Source organism: Sapajus apella, unplaced genomic scaffold (assembly GCF_009761245.1).
Source record: "Sapajus apella isolate SASKATOON/1434 unplaced genomic scaffold, GSC_monkey_1.0 scaffold36, whole genome shotgun sequence".
Lineage (NCBI taxonomy): Eukaryota > Metazoa > Chordata > Mammalia > Primates > Cebidae > Sapajus > Sapajus apella.
The window spans coordinates 32241592-32267181 of NW_022436976.1; the positions used below are offsets into that span (position 1 = coordinate 32241592).

Here is a 25590-nt window from a genome sequence, read left to right on the forward strand (position 1 = left end):
GTGAGATACAAGGTTTCTTTTGGGAGTGATGAAAATATTCTAAAATTGATTGTGGTAATGGTTGGACAATGCTGTGAATATACTCAAAATCACTGAATCCTATACTTTAAATGGGTGGATTTTATGATTATGTGAACTACCTTTCAACAGAGCTGCAAAAAAATAATTGACTTTATTGAAGGCTCATGGATGACCACAGAGAAACAGCCGCAAGCATAACATCAGCCAGAAAATATCCCCCACACTTGACCTTCGTCTGCGTTCATCTTCCCAGGGCAGAGGCCATCTTTAACCCTTATTTGGTCAGAGCACCTCAGCAACTTCTGAGCTCCTGCAAGACCTGTCCCAAAAAGCCAGGCCCAGGGTTCTCATCACAGCAAAGGCAGCATGACAAAGTGGTACAAATGTGAGCAGGGATAACCCTGGTGGCATGGAAGCGTTGTCACAGGATGAGCCGAGGTTATGGGTATGAGCATCCAGCTGGAGCAGGTGTCCACGCATGATGTGTGGCCCTTCTCTCATTCCTGCCCTGAGAGCCCCCTGTCCAGGGTGGACATGGGAATGCCAGTGGCAACATGCTAAAGCCTCGACAGGTCAACACTCACTCAGTGCTGCATGTAGACTGGGTCTCCCATTAGTGATGTGCATGGCAAGGTCGAAGTCCTGTGTTGGTGTGAAGGGAGGCCCTCAGAACTCACCCACCTGAGCCTCACCTTGAGGTGCCCTGGGACACACTCTGGGTGCGCGTGTCAGAACCAGTAGGGCCCTGTGAGATCATCTTTGGCCCCTGAGTCTGTGGAGCGTGGCAACTGGAGGGGAGACATTCAGCCTGCACTCAGCTGAAACACCACTCCCCATGTGAAAGCAGCAGCAGCAAGGGAGGCGGCCAGCAGGGAGGTGTGAGGGAGAGGCAGGAGGAGTCTGTCCTTGAGTTTTGAAAAATACATATTTGTACCTGCTCCTGAATGACTACTGAATAAATAATGAAATGAAGGCAGAAATTAAGATGTTCTTTGAAACCAATGAGAACGAAGACACAATGTACCAGAATGTCTGGGACACATCTAAAGCAGTGTTTAGAGGGAAATTTATAGCACTAAATGCCCACAAGAGAAATGAGGAAAGATCTAAAATTGACACCTTAACATCATGATTAAAAGAACTAGAGGAGCAAGAGCAAACAAACTCAAAAGCTAGCAGAAGATAAAAAATAACTAAGATCAGAGCAGAACTGAAGGAGATAGAGACACAAAAAGCCCTTCAAAAAATCAGTGAATCCAGAAGCTGGTTTTTTGAAAAGATCAACAAAATAGATAGATCGCTAGCCAGACTAATAAAGAAGAAAAAAGAGAAGAATCAAATAGATGCAATAAAAATGATAAAGGGGATATCACCACTGATCCCACAGAAATATAAACTACCATCAGAGAATACTATAAACACCTCTATGCAAATAAACTAGAAAACCTAGAAGAGATGTATAAATTCCTGGACACATACACCCTCCCAAGACTAAACCAGGAAGAAATTGAATCCTTGAAGGCCAATAACAAGGTCTGAAATTGAGGCAGCAATTAATAGCCTACCAACCAAAAAGAGTCCAGGACCAGATGAATTCTACCAGAGGTACAAGGGAAGCTGGTACCATTCCTTCTGAAACTATTCCAAACAATACAAAAACAGGGAATCCTCCCTAACTCATTTTATGAGACCAACATCATCCTGATACCAAAACCTAACAGGAACACAACTAAAAAAGAAAATTTCAGGCCAATATCCATGATGAACATTGATACGAAAATCCTCAATAGAATACTGGCAAACCAAATCCAACAGCACATCAAAAAGCTTATCCATCACAATCAAGTCAGTTTCATCACTGGGATGCAAGTCTGGTTCAATATACGCACATCTAGAAACATAATCCATCACATAAACAGAACCAAAGATTAAAACCACATGATTATCTCAATAGATGCAGAGGAGGCCTTTGACAAAGTTCAACAGTGCTTTATGCTAAAACCTCTCAATAAACTAGGTATTGATGGAACATATCTCAAAATAATAAGAGCTATGTGTGACAGACCCACAGCCAATATCATACTGAGTTCGCAAAAAACTGGAAGTATTCTCTTTGAAAACTGACACAAGACAAGGATATCCTCTCTCACCACTCCTATTCAACGGAGAATTGGAAGTTCCAGACAGGGCAATCAGACAAGAAAAAGAAATAAAGTGTATTCAATTAGGAAAAGAGGAAGTCAAATTGTCTCTGTTTGCAGACGACATGATTGTATATGTAGAAGACCGCATTGTCTCAGCCCAAAATCTCCTAAAGATGATAAGACTTCAGCAAAGTCTCAGGATACAAAATCAATATGCAAAAATCACAAGCATTCCTATACACCAGTAATAGACAAACAGAGTCAAATCATGAGTGAACTCCCATTCACAATTACTACAAAGAGAATAAAATACCTAGGAATACATCTAACAAGGGAAGGGATGTGAAGGACCTCTTCAAGGAGAACTACAAATCACTACTCAGGAAATAGGAGAGGACACAAACAGATGGAAAAACATTCCATGCTCATGATTAGGAAGAATCAACATCGTGAAAATGGCCATACTGCCCAAAGTAATTTATAGATTCAGCGCTATCCCCTTCAAGCTACCATTGACCTTCTTCACAAAACTGGAAAAAAACCAACTTAAACTTCATGTGGAACCAAAAAAGAGCCCGCATAGCCAAGACAATCTTAAGCGAAAAAAAAAACAACAACAAAAAAAAAAAACAAAAAAAAAAAAACAAAGCTGGAGGCATCATCCTACCTGACTTGAAACTATACTGGAAGGCTATGGTAATCAAAACAGCATGGTACTGGTACCAAAACAGAGATATAGACCAATGGAACAGAACAGAGGCCTCAGAAGTAACACCACACATCTACAACCATCTGATCTTTAAAATAAGATCAAACCACACAAAAATAAGCAATGGGGAAAGGATTCCCTATTTAATAAATGGTGTTGGGACAACTGGCTAGTCATATGCATAAAGCTGAAACTGGATCCCTTGCTTATACCTTATATAAAAATTAACTCCAGATGGATTAAAAATTTAAACATAAGACCAAACACCACAAAAACCCTAAAAGAAAACCTAGGCAATACCATTCAGGTCATAGGCATAGGCAAGAACCTCATGACTAAAACACCAAAAGCAATGGCAACAAAAGCCAAAATAGACAAATGGGATCTAATTAAATTAAAGAGGTTCTGCACAGCAAAAGAAACTATCATTAGAGTGAAACAGCAACCAACAGAATGGGAAAAAATTTTTGCAATCTACCGATCTGACAAAGGGCTAATATCCAGAATCTACAAAGAACTTAAACAAATTTACAAGAAAAAAACAAACAACCCCATCAAAAAGTGGGCAAAGAATAGATGAACAGACACTTCTCAAAAGAAGACATTTATGCAGCCAACAAACATATGAAAAAATGCTCATCATCACTGGTCATTAGAGAAATGCAAATCAAAACCACATTGAGATACCATCTCTCGCCAGTTGAAATGGTGATCATTAAAAAATCCGGAGACAACAGATGCTGGAGAGGATGTGGAGAAATCAGAATGCTTTTACATTGTTGGTGGGAGTGTAAATTAGTTCAACATTGTGGAAGACAGTGTGGCGATTCCTCAAGGATCTAGAAATAGAAGTACCATTAGACCCAGCAATCCCATTACTGGATATATACACCCAAAGGATTATAAATCACTCTGTTATAAAGACATATGCACACGTATGTTTATTGAAGCACTGTTCACAATAGCAAAGTCTTGGAAACAACCCAAATGCCCATCAATGGTAGACTGGATAAAGAAAATGTGGCACATATACACCATGGAATACTATGCAGCCATAAAAAATAATGAGTTCATGTCCTTTTCAGGAACATGGATAAAGCTGGAAATTATCATTCTCAGCAAACTGACACAAGAACAGAAAACCAAACACCACATGTTCTCACTCATAAGTGGGTGTCAAACAATGAGAACACATGGACATAGGGAGGGGAACATCACACACCGGGGTCAGTCAGGGGATGGGAGGCTAGGGGAGGGATAACGGGGGGTGGGGGGGCTAGGGGAAGGATAGCATTAGGAGAAATACCTAATGTCGATGACAGGGTGTTGGATGCAGCAAACCACCATGGCATGTGTATAACTATATAACAAACCTGCATGTTCTGCACATGTACCCAGAACTTAAAGTATAATAAGAAAAAGCAAAAAAGAAAAATACAGACTTGTAAAAATTTTATATGTTTATTGCAGAAAACATAGAAGACACAATAAAGCATAGATTAGAAAACAGAAGTCCTCCCTGCTGCTGCCTCACAGAGACAGCCTCCATTGAGCTGCGTTTGGCTGCTTCTGGCTGCTCCAATAAAATAGAAATAGACTTTATGAACCATATTTCTATGATAAATCACTGCCATTCTGTTCTGGTGATTGCTGACAGCCAGGCTTGGCTCAGCACAAAGGGAGAGGCAGGGAAATAGAATTCGTTAAACCCAGTCTGAGCCTGTTTCACCGAGTTTGTGTTCCAGAATGTTCGGTCATACCAAAGATGAAGAAACCCCACTGCGTTGCCGTTCGCAAGTATGTTCCCAGGCATGGGCCCTCTGGTTCCAGGTTTGAGTAAGCCTGTGGGGCCCGCTAGATGGCTTTGGCATTGGTGATGTTCTGGAGGGGTAGGTGTACTGAGGAGCCTTGCCTGGGTCAGGGCCTGGGAAGTGGGGCCTGATGGAGAGGTAAGTGGCAGCTTCCATCCATCAAAGGCCGGAGCCAGCAGTGAGAAGTGGAGTAGAGTTCAGGCGGGCTCTGTGCTGACGAGGGGAGAATGGGGTGCCCAGACCAGGGTGCACTGTTGGTCTTGCCACCTTCAGGCCCATCTAGCCTGCGGCTCTTGGCTGTTGCCCCTTCTCTGGCTGTGAGGAGAGTGCCCCGAGGCCAAGGATCAGAGAGCCCTGGGCTGGGAGTCTGGAGCCCTGGCTCCCTGTCTCAGTATCACCGCTCACATGCCAGGCAGCCTTGAGCGGGTTTCTTCTCCTTACCCAGCCCCAGTATCCCCATCTTCAAAATGGGTAGACTTCATCTCACAGCGCTTTCAACTCAGACCCTCTGGGATTTTAAAAGAAAGAGCCTTTCTCCTTCTCCAGTGGGGAGGTGGGACAAGGGTGGCTAACCCTGATGGAGCAGAGTGTTGCCGTCAGCAGACACACCCTGAGCACCTGCCGTGTGTCCAGTCCCTTGCTGGGTCCTGGGGTGAGAGGCCGGTCAGGACCAGGTCCATCCTGTGTCTGCCTCCCATACCCAGTCAGGGCAAGAAAGAGGCACAAAGCCTGGCAGTTACAATGCTAAGTCCAGGGGCTATGAGGGAAGGGAAGGCATGGCTGGGGACCCCTAGTCTTAACAACAGGGGAATCTAGGAAGGCTCCCTGAAAGAGGTGGCTTATGAGCTGAGGCTTGGAGGATAAGCAGGACTCAGCCAGGTGAAGTGGCAGGAGAAGAGCATCCTGGGAAGAGAATGATGGGAGCAGAGGCACCGTGGTTTTGGTTGCATGGAGTGTGCCACCTCTAGTGGTGTATTGGCACTGCTGGATGGACCCTCTCCCAGGCCCAGATTGGCGAGCCCTACCATCTCTCACCTCGTGTAGTTGTTGTAATACATCTGTAAGCAGGGAGTGTTAACTCCATTTTCCAGAAGACACCTCCGGGACCAGAGAGGCTGAGTAGCATGCCCGAGGACACAGGGAAGTAAGCAGCAGAGCGATGACTTGAACCTGGTTTTCCTGATCCAAAGCTGCACCCCATCCAGGTGGCTCAGGGATGTGTCCCAGACATTTGGCTGAGGCTGCAGAGGCGGTGTTGAGGTAGTGCCCACTCCACCCCAGTGCCCATGGCTCCGGGCTGCTGCTGCAAAGTGAAATGTCATCCTCTCCCTCCCTGTCCAGGTTGGACTTGTCTCTGTCTCCTCTGCCCTTAGGAGTGAGCCTATCTGTCACCAACATCTAATTACACAGGCCACCTGCCTCCTCAGTCGCCCCTGGTCATCATGTGTGAAACAGCTCGGTGACGTCACCCTGCGAGGAGGCACCCACATCCTTTAGTGATTCAGTGGGTGGGTCTCACTTCCCTGATGCAGGCACACGCTGTCCCATGAGCTGTATCCCCTGCCCTTCTGCAAGTTGGTCCCCATCTGTGACTTCCTTAATCCTCAGATCCCCTCTGGAAGCCATTGTGATGTCCCTGTATTTTTATGTGGAAAGTGAGTTCAGAGGAAAGCCCTTTGCCTGTGTAACATGGGACAGGAGCCAGTGCGTGGGCTGGATCTGGCTCCACATGGAGCAGGGGCGGCCAGGGTCCTGATCACCCGTAGCAGCTCACCCAAGGGCACATGCAGAACTAGGAAAGAAGTCTAGAATTGTGACCTAGATCTGTCCATGAAAGGATGACGCTGCCCACTGTGATTTTTTTAACTTCAGCAGAACAGCATATTATAAAATATAAAGCAATAAGCTTAAAATGTAAAGGAGTAGAAAGTAGAGGGTGAAATGTAAAGAAAAAAGGAAAAGTTACTCCTAACTATACTACTCAGAAATAACCACTCTTTACTATTTTGGAGTATTTTTCCAGGCTGGTCTCTGGGTGTATAATTATGCTTTTTATTACTGTCCGGGTGCTTGATTTTTTCATTAACAGTGTATTTTGGGTGTCTAGCTATGAGCAGTTGCCTGGGTGAATGAGTGAGTGAGGAAATGAATGAATGTCTGGTGAATGACTGAACCAATGCATGACAGTCTGCCCCGTGATGCTGCTGAACAAGCCAGGCTTTGGGGACTCTGCCCAGACTGCCTTCCCAAAGAGCCAGGAGCCTGTGTCCACCCCATCAGGGCCCCTGCCCTTGGGGTCCATGGACCATAGTGTCTCAGCACCGGGGGTACAGGTAGCGTAGACTTTTACAACTATTTTACAACCCTGTTGATGCTGACTCTCCACAGCCCTGGGAGGGGTGATGTTACCTACCTGGCAATGCAGACAAAAACACTGATTCTCGGGGCAAGGCAGGTAGTTTTCACAGAGTTGGAGGGAATCAGGATTTGAAGCCAGGCCTGGGTGACTCTTGAGCACTCTGTTCCCCAAAATGAGCACACAGAAGCAGGAAGAGCCTGACCTAAGGATCCAGGAGCCTACAGAAAACTGGGTTCTCCTCCCTTCTCTTGTGTCCCTGGGGAGGAAGCCTTGGGGAGCCTTGCCCTCTCTGGGCTGCCTTGGTGTCCCCACCTACAACATGAGGTCCTTGGAGGTTCGGCCAGTGCTGACATTGTGTGGGGCCTGGGTTTCCACACAGCCCAGCCCAGCCACCTGCTTTTACCCCTGGGCTGTCGTGAACCCTGAGAGGAGTTGGGCCCAGGACCTACCCCAAAGCCCAGAACCTCACAAGGAAGCCAGTGTTGAAGCTGAGCCTGACTTGAGAGAATTCCAGGTTAAGGGAGCAGCCTATGTAAAAATGCACAGCTATGAAGTTCTCATGGCCCAAGTGGTCAACATAACTGGAGCCTGGAGAGCAGCCAGGGAGCTCGGGGGGCCAGCCCCAGCTGGAGGGTCCCCAGAGGTCAGTCGGCTGGGCTGAGGGTGGTATCCCGAAGGCAGTACCACCCACAGGGTTTGGGAGTGACAAGGGAAGGCTTGCAATTTAGAGGTCTCCCTGCTGCAGGGGAGATGATGGATCTGGGAGCAACGGCTAGGGTAGAGGCTGGGGCCGGGAGGAGAGTGGCAGGACACACATGTACCTGGTGCTGCCCTGGCAAGTGAGCAACCCGAAAGCCTCACGGTGCCACGGGGGCCGGGCTGCACCCTGGCTCCCAACCTTCCCCTCCTCTGGTCCCTGGCAGAGCTGGGGCTCCTCTCTGCATCCTCAGCCCTGCTGGCAACCCCAGGGCCCCTACTGGGCCCAAGTGCAGCACAGCAATTTATTTTCTGTAAATGGTTGGTGCCCAAGTCATAGCTGAGCGGCTCAGCACAATGGCACCCTTTTCTTTTTATCCTCCTCGATTTTAGAAGCCAAAGCTAAATGTTTTAATTTTATATTATTCCTGACATAATGCTAATGAGTTCCAGGCGTCGCTCTGCTGAGCCAGGCATCTGGGCTGGGCCGCGCGCCCCAGAAGGGCTCCTCCCGCCACCCCTTGCTTCTCCACGGAGCGCCCCACAGCGTGCTTCTCCTCGGCGCCCCTCCCGCTCTGGATGTAACTTTTTTCAGTGTACACGGCCTGCTCTTTCAAGTGGTGACCCAGGGATGTTTCTCCCTTGCCCAAAAGAGGGATGGCTCATGTGAGAGTGGACAGCCTGCCTGGCCAGCAGATGGCCCCTTCCCTCTCCGACCCCTGGGACATCCCAGACGCAGGTGAGGGCTGGGTTGCCTCCCCCAGACCCTTCCAGAGCTTTCCAACCTGTTTTGAGCTGAACAGCTGGCGAGTTGGGGTTTGAAGAGAGGCCGGTGCGCTCACTGCAGTGGCTGTCATTGCTAGCATTATTTTCGTGACATGGAAACATTTGGTCCTTTGTTTCTAGTCATGTCTTCCTAAATCAATAGACCCTCTACTTTTGACTTAATGCAACATAAGAACGGGGCAAGGTGGTTGGTATCAGACAGCCCTGGCTCATTCCTCAACGCTTGGCTTCATTCCCACTGCTGCCTGCACTCCTCAGGGGCCCAGGCTCAAACCCTCTGGGAGCCTCTGTCTCCTCGTCTAGGAAAGGCGATTACGGTGGCACCCTCTGTCTAGAACACTCTGGAGATTACACAAGGCAGTCCGCCAAAAGGGCAGCGTGGCCTGACGCGAGGGTGCCCATCAGCAGCAGTTCCCTTCCCTTCTCCCGTGTCCCCGTCCCCCCTGAGGGAGGGCTGCCAGTGGTCCGTTTTACTTATGTCAGGTCCAAACCGAAGCCCACAAACTGTAATGAGAAAGAAAAAAAAAAGTAACTTTAAATGTTTCTTTCACTCCCTTCCTATCCTGAGCCCCCACATGCTGCGTAGCGAATCTCCGGCAGTTCAGATCACTGCCCATCTTCTCTCTTAGTTGCATCCAAATTCCAGGGTGTGGGGGACTTACACTGAGCCAAGGGGCCCGTAGAGCCATTTCTCACATTGATAGCTGCTGAACCCTCCTGCCCCATCTTTGGCCAGAGTCCCCTTGTCCCTGTCCATCTAAAGGCTGTCTCAGCCCAGACTCACTGTCTTCTCCACAGTGCTGGGAGGGGACCTCCCTGAGGCAGCTGGTGTCCTCCTTGGATTCACCAGGTGGCCTGGGCCTTGCTGGGAGCAGCCCTGCTTCAGGTCGCACAAACCTAGCTAGTGCTGTTGTCAGCACCCCCAGAAATAGCCCAGGGCAAAGGGGCAGAGCTCAGGGACTCACAGCTTTCAGGGACCCATGCCGTGTCCATGCGTCTGGCTTCCCTCCAATGTCCCAGTCCTAGCTGAAGCATCATTTTGGGGGTGGAGGTACAGGAAGCTTTGCTCTTTCCTCATCACAAGGCCTCCCGAGGCCCCCACTAATTTGGGAGGTGACTGCTGGGCATCCCGCCACCTCCCCACCCTGCCCCACACTTCCCTTAAGGCTCATTTGTTTGCTGCTCGGTTCTTTCATTCATTAGCAGATGTTCACTAACACCCACTCCATGCCATTCCCTGTGCTGGGCACTCTCCGATGGGTTTATGGCAGAAACATCATTTGAAATATTAACTGCCTGTGACTCATCCATGTCCAGAGTTCTTTCCATTCGGCACTGTGGCCTGGGATTTTGAAACCCAATAGCTAGGAATTTGCTGCTGTGTGCTCTGCTTTCTGCTAAGTCATCTTCCCCCGTCGCGTGAGTAGAGGTGCAGTGCTATTCCACATGGACCCATTTGACAGATGGAAACTGAGACCCATGAGGGAAAGGGATGTCCTCAGGGTTCCTGGCCTGGGGGCTCCTCTGGCGGAGTCTGCTGGGCACCTGCTTATAACCAGACATCGCTGTGGACAGCGAGGCATTTGAGGAGGAGGCAGAGCCGTGGCAGCAGCTCCCCACTGCTGGGAAGCAGAGTGAGCCCTTGAACTTCCCAACTGCTGGAAGCCAAGTGAGCCCTTGAACCTCCCAACTGCTGGGAAGCCTCTGAGCCAAGGCTGTAGCCCTCCCGCTTCCTCAGACTTTGTGAGTGATCACCTAGCTGCCGTCATCACTGGCCACAGGAGGAGCTATGGATTGCAGACCTACTGTGTGCCAGGCACCTTCCTCACCAAACTCCCCCAGCTGCAGGATGAACAGACCAAGGCTCAGACCCCCAGACAATTCCCTTCATTACCTGGTGCCTCAGTTTACTCATCCCAAAAGCAGCAGCTCTGTCCTGCCTCTACAGGACTGCTGTGATGCCAGTGGGAACAGGAAAGAGAGGGGCTTTGCACACAGAGGCCCTTGGCCACCAGACGGGTTTGCCTTTGTCTATTCCCAGCTTCTCCTTCCCTCCCTGATTGGTTTCCTTTGGTCTGTGTGTGTGTGATTGGTTTCCTGCTGTAATTCACCTCCCTTCCCTAACTCGAGTGTGTGTGCAGGGCTGATGTTCTGGGTCTGGGTCATCCCTGTTTTTTCCATCTTTCTTTACTAAGTGCCCACCGTGAGTCCAGGCACTGGGCCAGACTGGTGCAGGAGGGTATGACATGGGCCTCTAGGCTTCATGCACATAAGGCCCTGAGATGCCAGCACAGGGCCAGCCTACCTTGGGGGCTCTTGGTCAATCATGTGGGTGGCTGGGTGGGTGTGGGGAGGCCGAGGCAGGTTAGCCTGGCATGTTGATACTACTGGCTGCAGGTGGCAGGCCCAGCCCAATTTAGAACCATGGGCTGCCCCTGAAGATCTCCTGAAGGTAACTTAGGAACCACGTTTACCCTCTGAGCAGCCCTGATGAGTACATGTCACCCACTCTGTCCCTGAGTGTCTGGGATGGGAGGCTTACCATCTCTCCCATACAGCTTATCTTGCTACTAAGCAGAGTCCTCTCAGTGACACCCCACCCCCAGCTCTCTCAGGTCCCTGTTGCTCCAGGAGCTACACACCAGTGGATCTTCCCAGCCCAGCTCCCACCCCCACGGTCTTCACTGGCCTGGTCCTGAATACTGGCCCCTCTCAAGGTGGGGTCTGGGGCTTCAAGGGACATTTCTGGTGGAATCTGAGCCTCAGGTGCACACTGGGCAGGTTGTTCCCACTCTTAAGATGGGGAACTTTGCACGTGCTACGCGTGTGATGACTCCAACGACCTGACACTAGGTTTTCTTTCAGGCAGTGGGTGGAGAATCTCTGGCCTCCACCCTCCCAGGCAGCCCCGGATGTGTGTTGTACGGGGCTGGGCATGGATGCGGCTGCTACCTGTATCATCCCACTGCCCCATCCTGGGCAGGCGGTCCCTGGGGGGCAGGCAGCTTGATTGGGGTGAAGCTCAGGAAAGGGAGGAGGCTGGGCTGAGATCACGCACAGCCAGGGCTGGACTCAGCCCTGAGACCCACGTGCTGCTCATCACTCCTCCCCTGCTGTTTCTTCTTGGAACTTGGGAGAGGATCCCAAAAGGGGATGAACGTTACTGAGCACATGTCCTGTGCCGGGTACCAAGGCCACACCCTGATGGCCACCGCAGGAGGATACCCCCTTTGCAAGTAGAACACTGAGGCCCCCAGGAAGAGGAGGAAGCACCTGAACCCCGGGCCATCTCTGCGGGAGTGAGGCCCCTCTGAGGCCGTGGGTGAGTTTGTTTGCAGGGAGGGTTGAGGCTAGAAGCCTGGAGAGACCCTTTTATTCACTGTGGGCCTCTTCCTCCTGAAGCAGCTGCACCCACCTACAAAGAATCCCCCTAGCAAACGGGAACAGATGCTCCCCTCTGAGGCTTACCTTGTGGGCAGGGTAGGCTGTGCAAGGCTCAGCGCTGGGGCCTCATGTCTGCCTCCCCTGCTCCCAGGGCTGAACTCTGAGAGGAGCATGAGGTGCAGGAACAGGAGAGCAGTGAGGGACCAGCAGTCCTGGCCACAGCCCTGGGGTCAGTGAGAGAACTAGGAAGGCCTCAGGCTTGAGCCAAGCCTAGAGCGGCAGGGAGGACTGGCCGGTAAACAGGGGCACCTTGAGCAGAGGACACAGCATGGGCAAAGGCCTGGAGGCGGAAAGGAACACCTGTGCCCAAGAGTGGGCTAGTGAGGTCAGTGGGGATCCCTTGGCTGTGTGTGTGGTCCCGAGGTTAGATGACCCACCACGCAGAGGTCAGGAGGTGCAGTGGACCTGGCCCCTCCATGGACCCCGCACCCACATCCATATTCCAGGTGCTGCGCTGTGGGTGGGGCGGTGGGGCGGTATGGGGGTGGGGCAGTATGGGGGTGGGGCTTAGTGTGCTTATGAATGTGGCGGGTCTGGGGCTAGGGTGTCTTTGGGCATATGTGCGAGCATGTGTGTCCTGTCCAGTGTGTTTTTGTGATGAATCGTGGGGTGTAGACATGGTTTAGGTGTATGGTGTTTGTATGCGTGTGTGTGATGGGGGTGTGTATGCGGTGTGGGGTGTGTGTGTGTGGTATGGTGTGTGTATGTTGGGGTGTGGCACATGTATGTGGGAGGTATGATGTTTTTGTGTTGGGGTGTGCTGTGATGTGAGGTATGGTGTGTGTGTGTGTGTGTGGTGTGTTCACGTGCTGTGGAGTGCGTGTGTGGTGTGTGTGGTATGATATGTGTGGGCGCGTTATGTGGTATATATGTGGGGGTATGGTATGTGTGGTGAATTAGTGTGTACGTGTGTGTGTGTGTATGTGTGTGAGGGAGCTTCTGGGTCTTGGTGTGTGTGTGAATCAGTGTGTGTGTGTGTTGGTGTCCTGGGGCTCTGTCTCTGCCATGTGGCTTGGCTGGAAGGAGAGGTGTTTCACGTCAGAGTGTGTGAATGTCCGTGTTTCCGGCCTGTGGCTGGTGGTTTGGTGTGTGTATGTCAGCCGTTCTATGCCCTCTGCTCACTGCAGAGCCCTGGCCCCTGGTGGAGCCTCTTCCCTCATCCCGGACGATGTCCAGCCACAGCTCAGCACTGGGAGAGCCCCTGGATCCCACCTGTCCACTTGGGCCCCAAGAGAAGCCGACGCAGCCCTCCCTGCACCTCCTGCTTTTGAGGGTTCCACACACCCTGGAAGGGTGGCCCTCTTGATCCTTGCTGGCCGGCCACCTTTCCAGGAGATCCCTCAACTGCTGGGAACAGGAACCCATTTCTTGCCCAGACGGGGACTTTCTGCTGGAGAAGGACCCAGCCAGAGCTGTCAGTGTATTCCTGATGAGGAAGGGTCAGGCGTCTGCAGCCCCCACCCCATCAGCCTTGGGACCCTCCTCCCAAGGACAGGTCCACCCGGAAGGGCTCCCATAAGGAGGTGTGTTCCCCTCTGCCCCGTTCTCCCTTGCCTTACTGTGTGCTCCCAGCCCTCCCTGGCCTGCCAGCTACTCCACGTGGGTATGAAGGCCCAGTAAGCAGATGGCCTTGCCCCTTGTGCAGTGCTCGGTCATGGCTGCCTGGGACTGGAGTGTGCCTCAGGGCACAGACTCAGCACTAGAGGCGAACCCAGGCTCCAGCCCATGAGTGAGCTCTGGGACTCACCCAAACGCCCTCAGCCTCAGTTTCCACCTCTAAAACAATGGTGGTCGCAGGATTAGTGAGCTGGTGTTTAGGGAGAGCTTGGCTCGTCCTGGGCATGTGGTCAACGTGGTAGCTGCTATTCTGGGGAGTCTCCCTTGCACCCCACCCTCGCTTCCATTCATGTATGCGGGGTGGCACCACATCCCCAAACACCAGACCCTCCAGGGCCTCATGGTCCAGATCACAGAGCCTGGGCCGGTGCCCTCCAGCCTTGCCCCCAGGACCCTCCTCCCGTCTGTCCTTTCCCTTCTTGCCTCAACCTCCCCCCAGAGGACTGGCAAAGCCCCAGACTCTGAACGGAACCTGGGGGAGCCCCATGGGGGAGCACAGGACAGTAGCCTCAGGCCAGCCATCGGCCCCTCCCAGAGTGCGGGGGCGAGTGGCCCTCAGTGCCCAGCTGGATGGCCTTTAGAGCTGGCCAAACGCAGGATTATTTGACATCTTGTAGAAGGATCTGGCACTGCACATCTCTCCCATCCAAATTATTGTTGTATAGTAACTTAAAAGTTTGTACAAAAATGAGGAGTTGATCCCTGAATGGCCCGCCAGGCTTTTGTAACCCAATATATTTTACCCTTAAACCAGAAATGTGTTTGTTTAGAAGCAAGTCACTGGCAAATGCTGGAACTGGAGGCATTCCCTCCCCTGCCCCGACACGTGCCCTGTTCCCTCTAACCTCCTCGTCACTCTGGGTCCAGATTTTTAGAGAGAGCATGAGAAACTGAACCCTGCCTCCTCTTTGGCCATGCCAGCCGCAGGCAGGAAATTTGACATTCATTAGGCACCAGCTACGTGCCAGTTCCTATGCTGGGCACATTTTTTTCTTTATTTCTACCAGCCATTTGTGGTGGCCCCATTTTAGAGAGGAGAAAAATGAGGACAGAAATGAGACGTGACTAGCCCAGGTTCGTGCTTATGGTGGTGGAGCCGCAGCACAAACCTCTGTCTGCATCACTTAGAATGTGGCACTTTGGTTTGTGGCATGGTGTCACCAACGCACATGTGAAACGGCCCTTGGTTCTTCCCCAGGGGCCAGAGGGAGAGAAGAGCCATCACTCAGTGCCAGCAGCATGCCAGGCACTGCACTTGGGCTCCCTGCACGCTCCTAGCCGTTCCACAGATGCATGAAAGGCTCTGAAGGCAGCTTGCTGAGGAAGGTGGACCTGGCCTGCAATTTGAATGTCTGAGCCAGTGCCCAGCTGGTCCTGGGCTTCAACCCTCCCCCTGCTCCAGTCAGAGCTGAGGGGTCCCTGGGCTTGGCCCAGAGGCGAGGATGCCACTCCCTCCCTGGCTCCTGATGGCTCCCCTCTTTCATCTCCTGCCCTCTGCTCTGCGAGCTGCATGCAGCGATAATGGATTGCAGTGGACATTTTTCAATTAGGTTGTGATTTTCCCCTGCCTGTCACTATAAAACTCCAGATGGCCTGAGCTTCACGGTTCCCGGGGTATTTTCCCCCATTATTTTAATCTTCTGTTGTAACATGCCCCACATGTGGGAACTGGGCCTGTCAAGGCTGTTCTGTGGATCAGCTGGTACTTTCTTCCCTGCCATGCTGCCTGGTTCTCCTTTCTGCATTTGGGCATCCACAATGGGCATCCTCCCTTCCCAGCGTCAGCTCTGGGGCTGGGCCTGGCCTGGCTTTGCCCCAGGAATGGAACCTGTGACAGCCTTGTTTGAATTGACAGTAATAGCTCCTGAGAGAGAGCTTATTTTTTGGTGTTTCAGGTAGGAGTTCCTGAGGCAGTGGCCAGAGTGGTTAGAAACACATACAGACCCGTCAGCCAGACCAGAGGTCAGATCCCTGCTTGGTCACTGACTGGCTGCGTGACCTGGAGCCTCAGTTTCTTCTTCTGCAGAGTGGGCTGGAAAGGAGCTCCCCAGAGGGGCACTTGGCCTGGATTAAATGAAACACAAGCAGCACCTGGCCTATGGTAGGCATCAGAGAGGGAGTCACCCAGTCACTCTGTCATTCTGAATTCACCCCAACTTCATCTTTGAATATATTTTACTGTTTGTGTATTTTGAGGTAAATAAAAAAACCTAACCACCTATCCTTTTTCAAGACTGTTAGATAGTCCTGCTCTTCCTTCTCCCCATCCTGGGTACCCCCTGCCCGCAGTATCACCTTCTCCGTTCCCATGGCGTGGGAGCCTTTCCCTCTGGCCAGTTCAGCCTATCGTGTTTTTGGTTATTCAAGCCAGTGTGTTTCCAATCTGCCCTCAACAGGAGGTACCCATGTCATTCTCTGCATGCACAGACAGTGCCAGAGCACTGGTGCCTCTGCACACAGTAATTCACAGAGCCCCCACCATGTGTCCCTTCTTACAGCTGAGGTATCTGGTCTCTGACAAATGAAATGAGCTCACCCTAGTTCATCGGATAGGGAAGTGTGGAGGCCAGCTTTGCACTCAGGCTGCTCTGATGCTGGAATGCAGTGGTGTGGGTATGGGAGTTGGTGGGTACAGATGCCACCAAGCCAGGACCAAGGGACCAGATCATACTGGCCAGAATGCCAGGGTGAGGATCTATACATGTCAAGGCACTGGGGAGCCATGCAGGGTTCAAGCAGGAAGGGACGAAGACCTATGGGCTTAAGTCTTTCTGGATACCTTGTGGAAATGGGTTGGGAGGGGCAGGAGGGAGGCAGGATGGCACCTGGTGCAGTCACCAGGTAAGTGACCCTGGGTGTGGACTTGGGCAGTGGAGTGGATAGGAAGAGATGGGGGCAGACCTGGAAGGTGCTTACAAGGTGGCATTTCCTGGGTTGGTGGCTGGGTTGGATGCAGGGGCCACAGAGGAGGGAAGATGTTCCTGGCTCAAGCATCCAGGTAGGTGGGAGGTCAGGGGCCCCACACCCACCCAGCCACCCACCATGAGGAACAGAGAGGCCCCACAGTGGGTTGGCCCTGTGCCAGCAACTCAGGGCCATATGTGCATGAGGCCTAGTGGCCCATGTTACACCCTCCTGCACCGGTCCAGCCCAGTGTCAGGACTCACAGTGAGTGCTTAGTAAAGGCAGATGGAAGAAATAGTGACAGCCTGACCCAGGACTTCAGCCCTGCATGTGCTGGGTGGTCCAGCTAACAGAAGTCTCGCTGGAGTCCCTCAGGTGAATAGCCTGTGTCCACCATTTGCTGGGCCACATCCATCATTGCATGGGGGGTTTCTGTGAGGTCTTTTGGGATCAAAAATCCCCAAACTTGCCTGCTCCAGAAGGAATCACTACCCCATGTGTTCGAATGAAGGGAGCCCTGAAAACTCCCATTTCTACTTTCACCTCTCCTCTCCCTGCCCCTCTTCCTTCTCTGCTCAGCAGGTCCTTGGCTGTTTCCAGAACATATCCCCCCACCGCCACCCCGCCCTTCCAGCCTCCCTGCTTTTGTTGATGCTTGGCCCTCTCCCTGGAATGCTTTTCCTGGCTCTATGTGTCCAGCCCTTGCCTGGGGGGCAGGGCTGAGCTCCTCTGTGAAGGCTTTTGTAGCTCCCCAACCTCTGCCAGCCAGAAGCCCCCAGGTCAGCCCCTTCCTAGGGCTCTGGACACATTCCACTGTGTTTGGAGCTGTCAGTCTTTGGGTCTCAGCTCCCAGCACACTGCCAGGTACACAGAGGGGCAGCTGAGTATAAGAACCTGTGTGCTCAAAGAGGAGAGGATGAGCGAGCGACTCCCAGAAGTGGGTGAGTAGAAGGATGGGGGGTGCACAGTAGCAGGGATGGGGTGGGTGATAAGGTGGGGGTGGAGGGATGGGGTGCACAGGTGGCTTTCAGGCCGCAGGGTTTACCTTGTGTTGCAAGCTGATGGCTCACTTCTTTCTCGGGAGAGATGGCAGCTCTGCCTGTGGCATAGTCCAGGCTTAGTGCCCCTGGCACAGGGGTAAAAATCCCCCTCCCTCACCCCCATGGAGAAGCATTCAGCCCTTGCAATGGGGGTCCAGGGTCTGCTCTGCCAGCCTATACCTTAGAGCCCAAGGCAACCGGGGTGTCAGGAAGGCCCCGCCCCAATGGCACTCCCTGTGGTGCAGGCGCCATAGAATCATCACGATGGCCTCAGGTCGTGGTGCCATTACCTTAAGGCAAGTCCACCCTCCCCCTGAGAAGCCGAGGTCTGAAGTCAGGGATGTGGTGGAGGGCTGCATTTCTGCTCTAACAAGCCTCCACATCCATTCTGCAGTATCTGTGCCCCCATGACACAATGGTGTGGGGCTCCCTCCCTACAGCCCTCCCAGCCCTACACAGCCTGTGGATGCAGCCCCTTCAAGCCACGCCCACCTCAAAGGCTACCTCACATTCATTGGAGGCTGCTCCTGGGACCCAAAGCACTCCCTGTGGGCTGGGTCTACACCCGGTCCATGTCTGTAACTCCTATGCTGGCTGCACCCTGAGCATCAGCTCCTCATCTGTCAGTGGGGACAGTATTACTTGCCCACTGGGCGGTGGAGAGGATAAGACACCACATTTGTGACAGCACCAGCCCCACAGAGCTGAGCACACAGTAGGTGCTGAACTGATGGTCGCTCCCATCCCTTTCTCTGTGCCTCTGTTGCTCCCATCTGTAGAGTTGTTGGCTGGGAAGGACCACAGGGACCTTGGCAGGCAGCTGCAGGCAGAGCGCATAGACCCTCAGGACCCCTGGCATGTCTGGTTCTGATGGGGCATGGCTCTGGCTCTGCCAGGGCTGCCTGCAGCATCCTTATCCCAGACCAGTCCTGATGGGGCAGTGTCCTGCCATCTGCTGCTACCACTGCTTCCACCTGGAGGCACAGGCCACTCCCATCAGGGTATCCTGGCCAGTTGCTTATTATACCCTAGCCTGCAGCTCAGCTCTGGGAAGTTCCAGGGGGCAGGGAGCAAGACAAGGCTGGGCCAACATACATGGGCACAGAACGGGAATCAGTGCACATGCATGTATTGGGGTACCTTGCCCAACACTGAGGTGAGGGGGTGCATGGACTGCATGCCCAGAAACCCCAAGATCATGCTTCTGTCCCACCCTTTGCCCCATGATTGAGACACCAGCCCTGCCCTCAAGGAAACTCTCAAACTCTCAGCCTGGAGCCAGGGGAGAAGGCCATAGCTGTGCAGGGAAACCCACCTCACAAGCCCATGGATGTCGCAGAGGACGGGTGGGGAAGGGTGGGGAAGGCTTCTCGGAGGGAGTGCCTAAGCAACAGGAGCTGATGTTCGCTAAATGACCAAATGAAGGAAAGGCATTCCAGGCCTAGGGAACAGCTGAAGCAAAGGCCTGAGGGCGTGGAAATTCCTGACAGGTTCAGAAACAGTCTCACTCCTGCAGATAACATGTGGAGCGTCTGCATGGGAGAGGCAGTTGAGTCCATGCTGGAAGAACCAAGCGCAGATCCTGTGTTTGAAAAACATGAATTAGATTGTCAGAGAGTTGGAAGGCAAGGAATCCCAGGAGGGGGACAGTCTGAACAAGGTGGGGGTAGGAGCAACTGTGCTGAGCGGAGAGTTGGCTGAGGCGGGAATACACAGACCTCAGGGAGAAGATGGTTGTGTGGATTGTGGTCCACCATCCAGCACTCTCCCAGAGTTGGGAAAAGCACGCAGCCCAGAGGAGTTTTTGCCCTCTGCTGCAGATACCTCCTGCCCTGCATGGGCCAGAGGGGAACAAAGGGATGAGCTGGATGCCCAGAGGAAGCCCCGCTCTCCAGCCTGGGTTCCCCCATCTCACGTTGGGGTGAACTTGGCACAAAGCCATTGCAGGCGAGCAAGAGGGGTGGCTTGTGTCCTATTTAGTGCCCAAAGAGGATTTCCTTCTGGTTTGGATGCATGGAAAAAGCACAGCATCTGGAAATAGGAAGTGGAACAATGTCTAAAACCCAGTTGTGGGCGGCTCGCCTTGGACCAGCCCCAGCAGGGCACGGCCCGGATTTGTGGCTGGGCTTCCATGGAACAGGCGTGTAGGGAGCTCTCCCGGGACCATTGTCTCTCGTGACTGTCTGAGCAGCTCTGCCTGGCCTGTGCCCTGCATGGGGCCTTGGTGCCCGTCATCTAGAACTGCTACCGCTGCCATCTTCCTGTCTTCTCCACGAGTCCCCGCTTGTCCCCTGCAGCTAGAGGGGTCTTCCTACATCACATATCTGACCCTGTCCCTTCCCTTCTTTAGGAGACGGGTCTCCACTGTCCCCAAGGTGGAGTCCAGGCTCTCTGGCCTGGCATCTGAGTCCATACTATCTGGCCTCTGACCTCCCTGCAGGCTCCTTGCCCAGTAGAGCCCAGCCCACCCCCAGCGTGATGAACACATCAACCACTCAGGGGCCTTCACAGGGATCAGTGCCCTTATCATGCTTTGGTGCCTCTGAGCTTGCCCTTCCTTGGCCTTCAGTGTGCGTCACCCCACTATCTTCTTTGGATGGTTCAGGGCTCAGGCAGGCCAGAGACTGAATGAAGTGAATACATCAATGTTGGTATAGCTGCCTGCCTGTGTCTCCACACTGCTACATGTCTCTCTAAGCTCACTACAGCCATCAAGCCCTCGGAAGCGTCTTGGGGCCCCCAGGCTGCCTTAGGCATCTCCTCTGTGCTGCCACAGCCCCGGTGTTTCCCTCCATGACAGTTCAATCGCGTTGCTTTGTGGGGGTATGCAGGTGTGCGTCTCCCACGTGGGCTCTGCACTCCTAGAGGGCAGGACCCGTGTGTGAGTTCTCTCTGCATTGTGGCACTCAGCACAGACTGGAGCCAATCTGTCAGTCTGTCCCAGTGAACAGCCTCACAACAGAAATTACACAATGTGCTGAACAGCCTTGAGCCAAGGCCATGAAAATCAGCCAGGTGGATCACAGGGTCTGAAATGAGCTCACAGTTCTCTCCAGGCACCAGCTCCTCCCCCTACTCCCCAGATGAGCCCCAGAGAACGGGTATAAAGAGCAGGCTTTGGGAGAGCCAGTCCTCAGGGAACACGGCTGCTCCCAGCTCATCCTGGGCCACCTGCTGCTGGGAGCCCACGCTGGCCCCTGGTTCAGAGGGGTGGGGTCCTGTGGGTCCTAATCTGGGTTAGGTGCTCATGGTTGGCTGTTCAGCCCTGGACCTGGGACATGAAATCATTGGCTCATGAGAGGGGGCCAGCCTCCTCCAGTCCCTTCCTCCTCAAGGGTCACCTGCCCTAGGAATGCTGAGGGCATAGCAGAGCCACCTGCCCTTTGGCATCAGACTTGGCCTGAGTCCTGTCATTGCCACGTCACAGCCCTGTGAACTTGGGCAGGTCACTTGACCACGTGAAGCCTCAATCTCTGAGATGGGGACATTGATGCCCTATATTTCACAGCTGTTGTGTGTCCAACACCCAGCGCCACACCTGGATGTAGCAGGCACCTGTCAGCATGGGTCTCCTCCTTCCACCCATGTGAACACATGGCCAGAACATCAGCCTGGCTGGGACAGGGACAGATGGGAAGACGCCGGAGGGAGGAGCTTGTCACACTAAAGGATCAGAGGCTGCTGCCCCAACTGGGCAGATTTTGAGCTGGATTTTGAAGGCTGAGGGAGGTTGCTGGGTGGCTGTGAGGGCTGAGGGAGGTTGGTGAGTGGCTGTGAAAGAGGGGACACTCCTTGCTGAGCGACTTGAATGAAAAAAGGCTGGCAATTGTCTGGCCAACTCCTGCTGCTGGTCTAGGGCATGGGGTGGGCCTAGGGAGAGGTGTGTAGGCTGTATTTGATCACAGAGGCACAGGATCTATGAAGGGCCCTTCGGTGTGCAAATGTGGCTCTTGTTCTGACAGCAGTTAGCCTTGACTCTGTGCTCCAGATGGACAAGCCCCACGTCATTCAGTGTCCTACCCCCTGGGGCCCTCAGCCTTGAGTGGCCTTGAGTGGCGGCCACGCTGTCTCAAGCTTGAAAACAAGGAAACAAAGCACAGAAGGGTCAAGAGCACGGCCCAATGCCTCTCCAGGGCCAAGCCCAATTCGGACCCACGCTGTGGGTCCGTCCACATCTCAGGCTGTCTGTGCCAGGACACCTGCCTCAGAGTCCTGATTCAGCCTGTGCTGTGGCCAGGGCTGCTCGGCACTTCCGATGACCCTGGGGAGGGGAGCCTTTCGGGCCTGGAACTGGAAAGGCCACCGTCTTCTCCAGCCCTCATGCCCCACTTCTAAGTCAGGGTGCTATTTTTCTGGACTTGCTGGGCCTTTCCAGATAAGGCCCGAACCCTGAGCACTTTGTGGTAGCTGATCCGGAGCTCCCAGAGGCTCGGGCAGGATGGGAGAGGCAGGGGTGCTGGGGCCAGGCGGGCCTGGGGGGCAAATTTCCATGCAGGGGTGGGGTGCCCACTGGGCTGGGAGTGCCCCTCACCAGCCTCTCCTGCAGTTTGAAGGCTGCAGCAAGGCCTTCTCGCGGCTGGAGAACCTCAAGATCCACCTGAGGAGCCACACGGGCGAGAAACCGTACCTGTGCCAGCACCCGGGCTGCCAGAAGGCCTTCAGCAACTCCAGCGACCGCGCCAAGCACCAGCGAACCCACCTAGACACGGTAGGCCCAGCAGGCGGAGGCCCAGCGCGGGGTGGAGGAGGCCACACACTTGCTGCTCATTCAGCGCAGAGCCCCTGCCTTGCCCTGTAACCCCACTGATGTTTAGGGCAGAACGATGCTGGGCAGAACGATGCTTGGCAGGACGGTGGGTTGGATGGCGTCCTCTGCATTCTAGGATGTTTAGCCATATCCCCGGCCTCTCTCCACTAGAAAGGAGCCGATGTTCCCACACCCAATCGCAACAATCAAAACTCTCTGATGCCAAATGTTCCTGGGGGTGAGGGGAGGCAAACCTGCCCCAGTTGAGGAGCACTGCTTTGGCCCATGGGTACCAGCCTGGGCTCCAGAGCCATGAAGAGCCTCATGGAGAGAGCGCACTCGCCCTCCTGCGTCCCCTCCCTGGGACCTGTCAGCAACGCCCGGAGCAGACTGCTCCCTGCTCCTCCTGTCCTCTCCACAGACACACACCAGAGGCTCTCCAGGGCAGTCCTTTGTCCCTTGAGCCCTGCAGGTGAGGAGCTGAGGTGGGCAGTGCCTAAGATTCCAGGCTCCTGCAGGTGACTCGGGCCTCCAGATGCTGGCTCCTTCCTACCTCCCTGCCCTTGTTTGCACCAGGCAGTAGATAACAGCAGCTTTATTCTAGTGTCTGCCCAGGCAGCCCCCCATGTGCCGTTAATAGAGCGCTTCCTAAAACTTCGCCCCCCAGGATATCATACCGACCCCTCACACTGAGCAGGGACAGTCACTAAGCCATTTGGCAGATGAGGGAAGCGGGCCTCCTGAAGCCAGTGCCTGCTCACCATCACACAGCTGGATGGTGGCACAGTCGACTCAGACCTGGGCTTTACACGGGGACCTGGGTGAGGGGCATGTGCCCCAGGAGGACCCCAGCCCCCATGTGCAGCAGAGCCACACCCAGGCCCAGGCCAGCTTCTCCATGATTCCTGCAGGTGTTTGGGGAACTCCATGGGTAGGGGGCCAGGAAATTTGAGTTCAGTTCACAGATGAGGAGGAAATGGGCCCAGGAGGGCAGCTAGCCCCTCCAGGGTAAATTGGAGACTGTAAAACAGCAGAGGTCAGAGCTGAAAGGGCACTTGTAGGCCTCTGATTCCAGCCATTTACCTTAGAGCCAGAAAAACCAAGACCCAGAAAAGATTCAGGGCACAGAAAACAGCAGAGAAGCAATGTTCTTGGGGCCAGGCCAGGCCCGGGGCAGGACACCCTGCACATCCAGCCCCACAGTCTCACACACACTGCCCCCAGTTTATCCTGGTGACCAGCCAGGGTGGGGCTGTTATCCCCATTTCATACATTGAGACCCAGAGAGACTGGACCATCTGTCCTGTCCACAGCAGGTGAGTGGCAGAGCTGGGACACAAACTCAGGCTGCGCCACTCACAGCCCACTGCCCTCTGTTAGAAAAGCTGGTGTGGCAGCCATCCTGGGGGGGTGCAGCCAGCACAGGGGTGAGGGGGGCAAGGAAGGGCCCCATCCCCAACCTGAACCCAACTCTCCTCCCCTTCCCAGCTTCATTGTCACATGCTGTGCTGCAGACATGAAGTGAGGAGTGGCACTAGCAAATCTCCCTGCCTTTGTCACCTTTTTAGCCCAAGGGGCCTGTGGCACCCTGGCCCAGGCCCTGAGAGGCACACTCTGTGCCCCAGCACCCCCGGTTATGCCTCCCAGAGGCCACAAGCCAGTGCCGACAGCGCCAGACCTCTCTACACCCTCTCCCTACCCTCCCAGGCCCTCTTCGGTGTCCCTCCTCCTTCCTCCCGCCCTCCTTACTGCATTCCCTGGACCCAGCCCCAAAGCAACAGGCCTTTGGCCCCACTTGGTGTGTGAACAGAGCCCCAAGGCCTAGGTCAGGTCGGGCCCAGAATGAGCCCGCAGGCTGATCTCAGGCCTTTGTCTCCCCAAGAGGTCCCAGGGAGGCTTGGGAGGCACAGCGGCCAAACCCAGCACCCCACTTGGATCCAGCTCCCCACAGAAATACTGCAGGCAGCTCCATGTTGCCAGCTTGCAGTCCCAACACCCTCCCCAGAGGCCCCTTGAGTCAGGCCCCTCACAGGGCAAGGCCTTGCTTTCCAGAGGTGACCAGCCATGTCCCCAGTCCCCTCTGGCATTGGAGAATGTGGGATTCTCTCCATGGGTGGGAAGGTTTCTTGGAACAGACTGGAGAGGCCCAGGCCACGGTTCTGATCGTGGCCCTTCCTCCTGGTCCTGGAGGTCTGAGGAAACCCCCAGCCTCCCTGGGCCTCCTCGGGCTTCCTCAAAGGTAAAACCCCTGCCTCAGACAGAGGGAGGCTCAGCTGAGGCAGCAGGTATGAGGCCCGCACTCGGACTAGGCAGCCTTCCCCTGCCTGTCATCTTACTGACTCAGTGCTGACCATATCCTGCCATGTCCCAGGCTCCCACTGTGGGGCTGGAGTCCTGACTGCACAGACCCCCTGAGCGGGCTCAAATAAGCTGCTGTCTTGCACAGGGCCTCGGCTTCCCCCCGGCATGATTCCCTCTCCCCTTGCCCACTTCACTGGACCATTCGAGGCCGCCGAGTAGAGGAAGCATTCCAGCAGAGGCCTGCACACGCTCCCTCCCTTCCCTCACTGTGGGATCTTGGGCAAAATAGGGTCCTCGGTTTCTTCTTCTACAAAGCAGGATGAGTCTCGTACAGTGGGTGTGGGGCTTGGGCAGAGGGTGGATGACCAGCGCTCGGCATGGCCTGCACAGGGGAGCGCTCCCGGCAGAGCTGCCCCCAAGCGCAGACGGGCAGAGGCAGGCAGGGGCTCTGTGCAGCAGACACGGAGCGTCCTCATCATGGACACAGGGAGGCCGCCGGTGCTGCAGCCCACATGGCAATTCCAGGCGGGGCATGGCTGCTGGCTGGGCACGGCCACACGGTTTCCTGAGGGCTCACGGGGTGCGGGGCCTGAGGAATGTTCTACACACATCAGGCACTGGAAAAACAAACACGGAGATGGGCCTTGCCGCCCACTTCCAGGCGAATGCGCTGCAGACACGGAGGCAGCTTGTTTGCTTTTAGACGAAAGCGAGTGGATTTGTATCAGCATCCCCAAGGGACAGTCCTGGGGCCGGCTCAGGGGCAGGGTAGGGCCCTGTGTGTGCCTGTGCACGTGCAGATGCATGTGTGTTTGTGTGTGTGTGTAGTGTATGTGTGTGGTGTGTATGTGGTGGGGTGTATGTGGTGTATGTGTGTGTGGGGTATGTGTGTGGTATGTGTGTGGTATGTGTGTGTGGTGTATGTGTGGTGGTGGTATGTGTGTGTAGTGTATGTGTGTGTTTGGTGTGTGTGTGTAGTGTGTGTGTGTGCAGTGCGGTGTGTGTAGTGTA

The 25590-nt window shown here is 54.0% G+C and overlaps 1 protein-coding gene across 3 annotated transcripts in view; it reads left to right on the forward strand.

The window, feature by feature from the left end:
- GLIS1 (GLIS family zinc finger 1) overlaps positions 1-25590 on the forward strand; it is a 237998-nt gene that overhangs the window by 191908 nt on the left and 20500 nt on the right. For all 3 annotated transcript variants that reach the window (XM_032296946.1, XM_032296945.1, XM_032296944.1), the window contains exon 4: positions 22078-22239. In XM_032296946.1, the coding sequence (XP_032152837.1) occupies positions 22078-22239 (162 nt within the window). The remainder of the gene's footprint in view (positions 1-22077; positions 22240-25590) is intronic.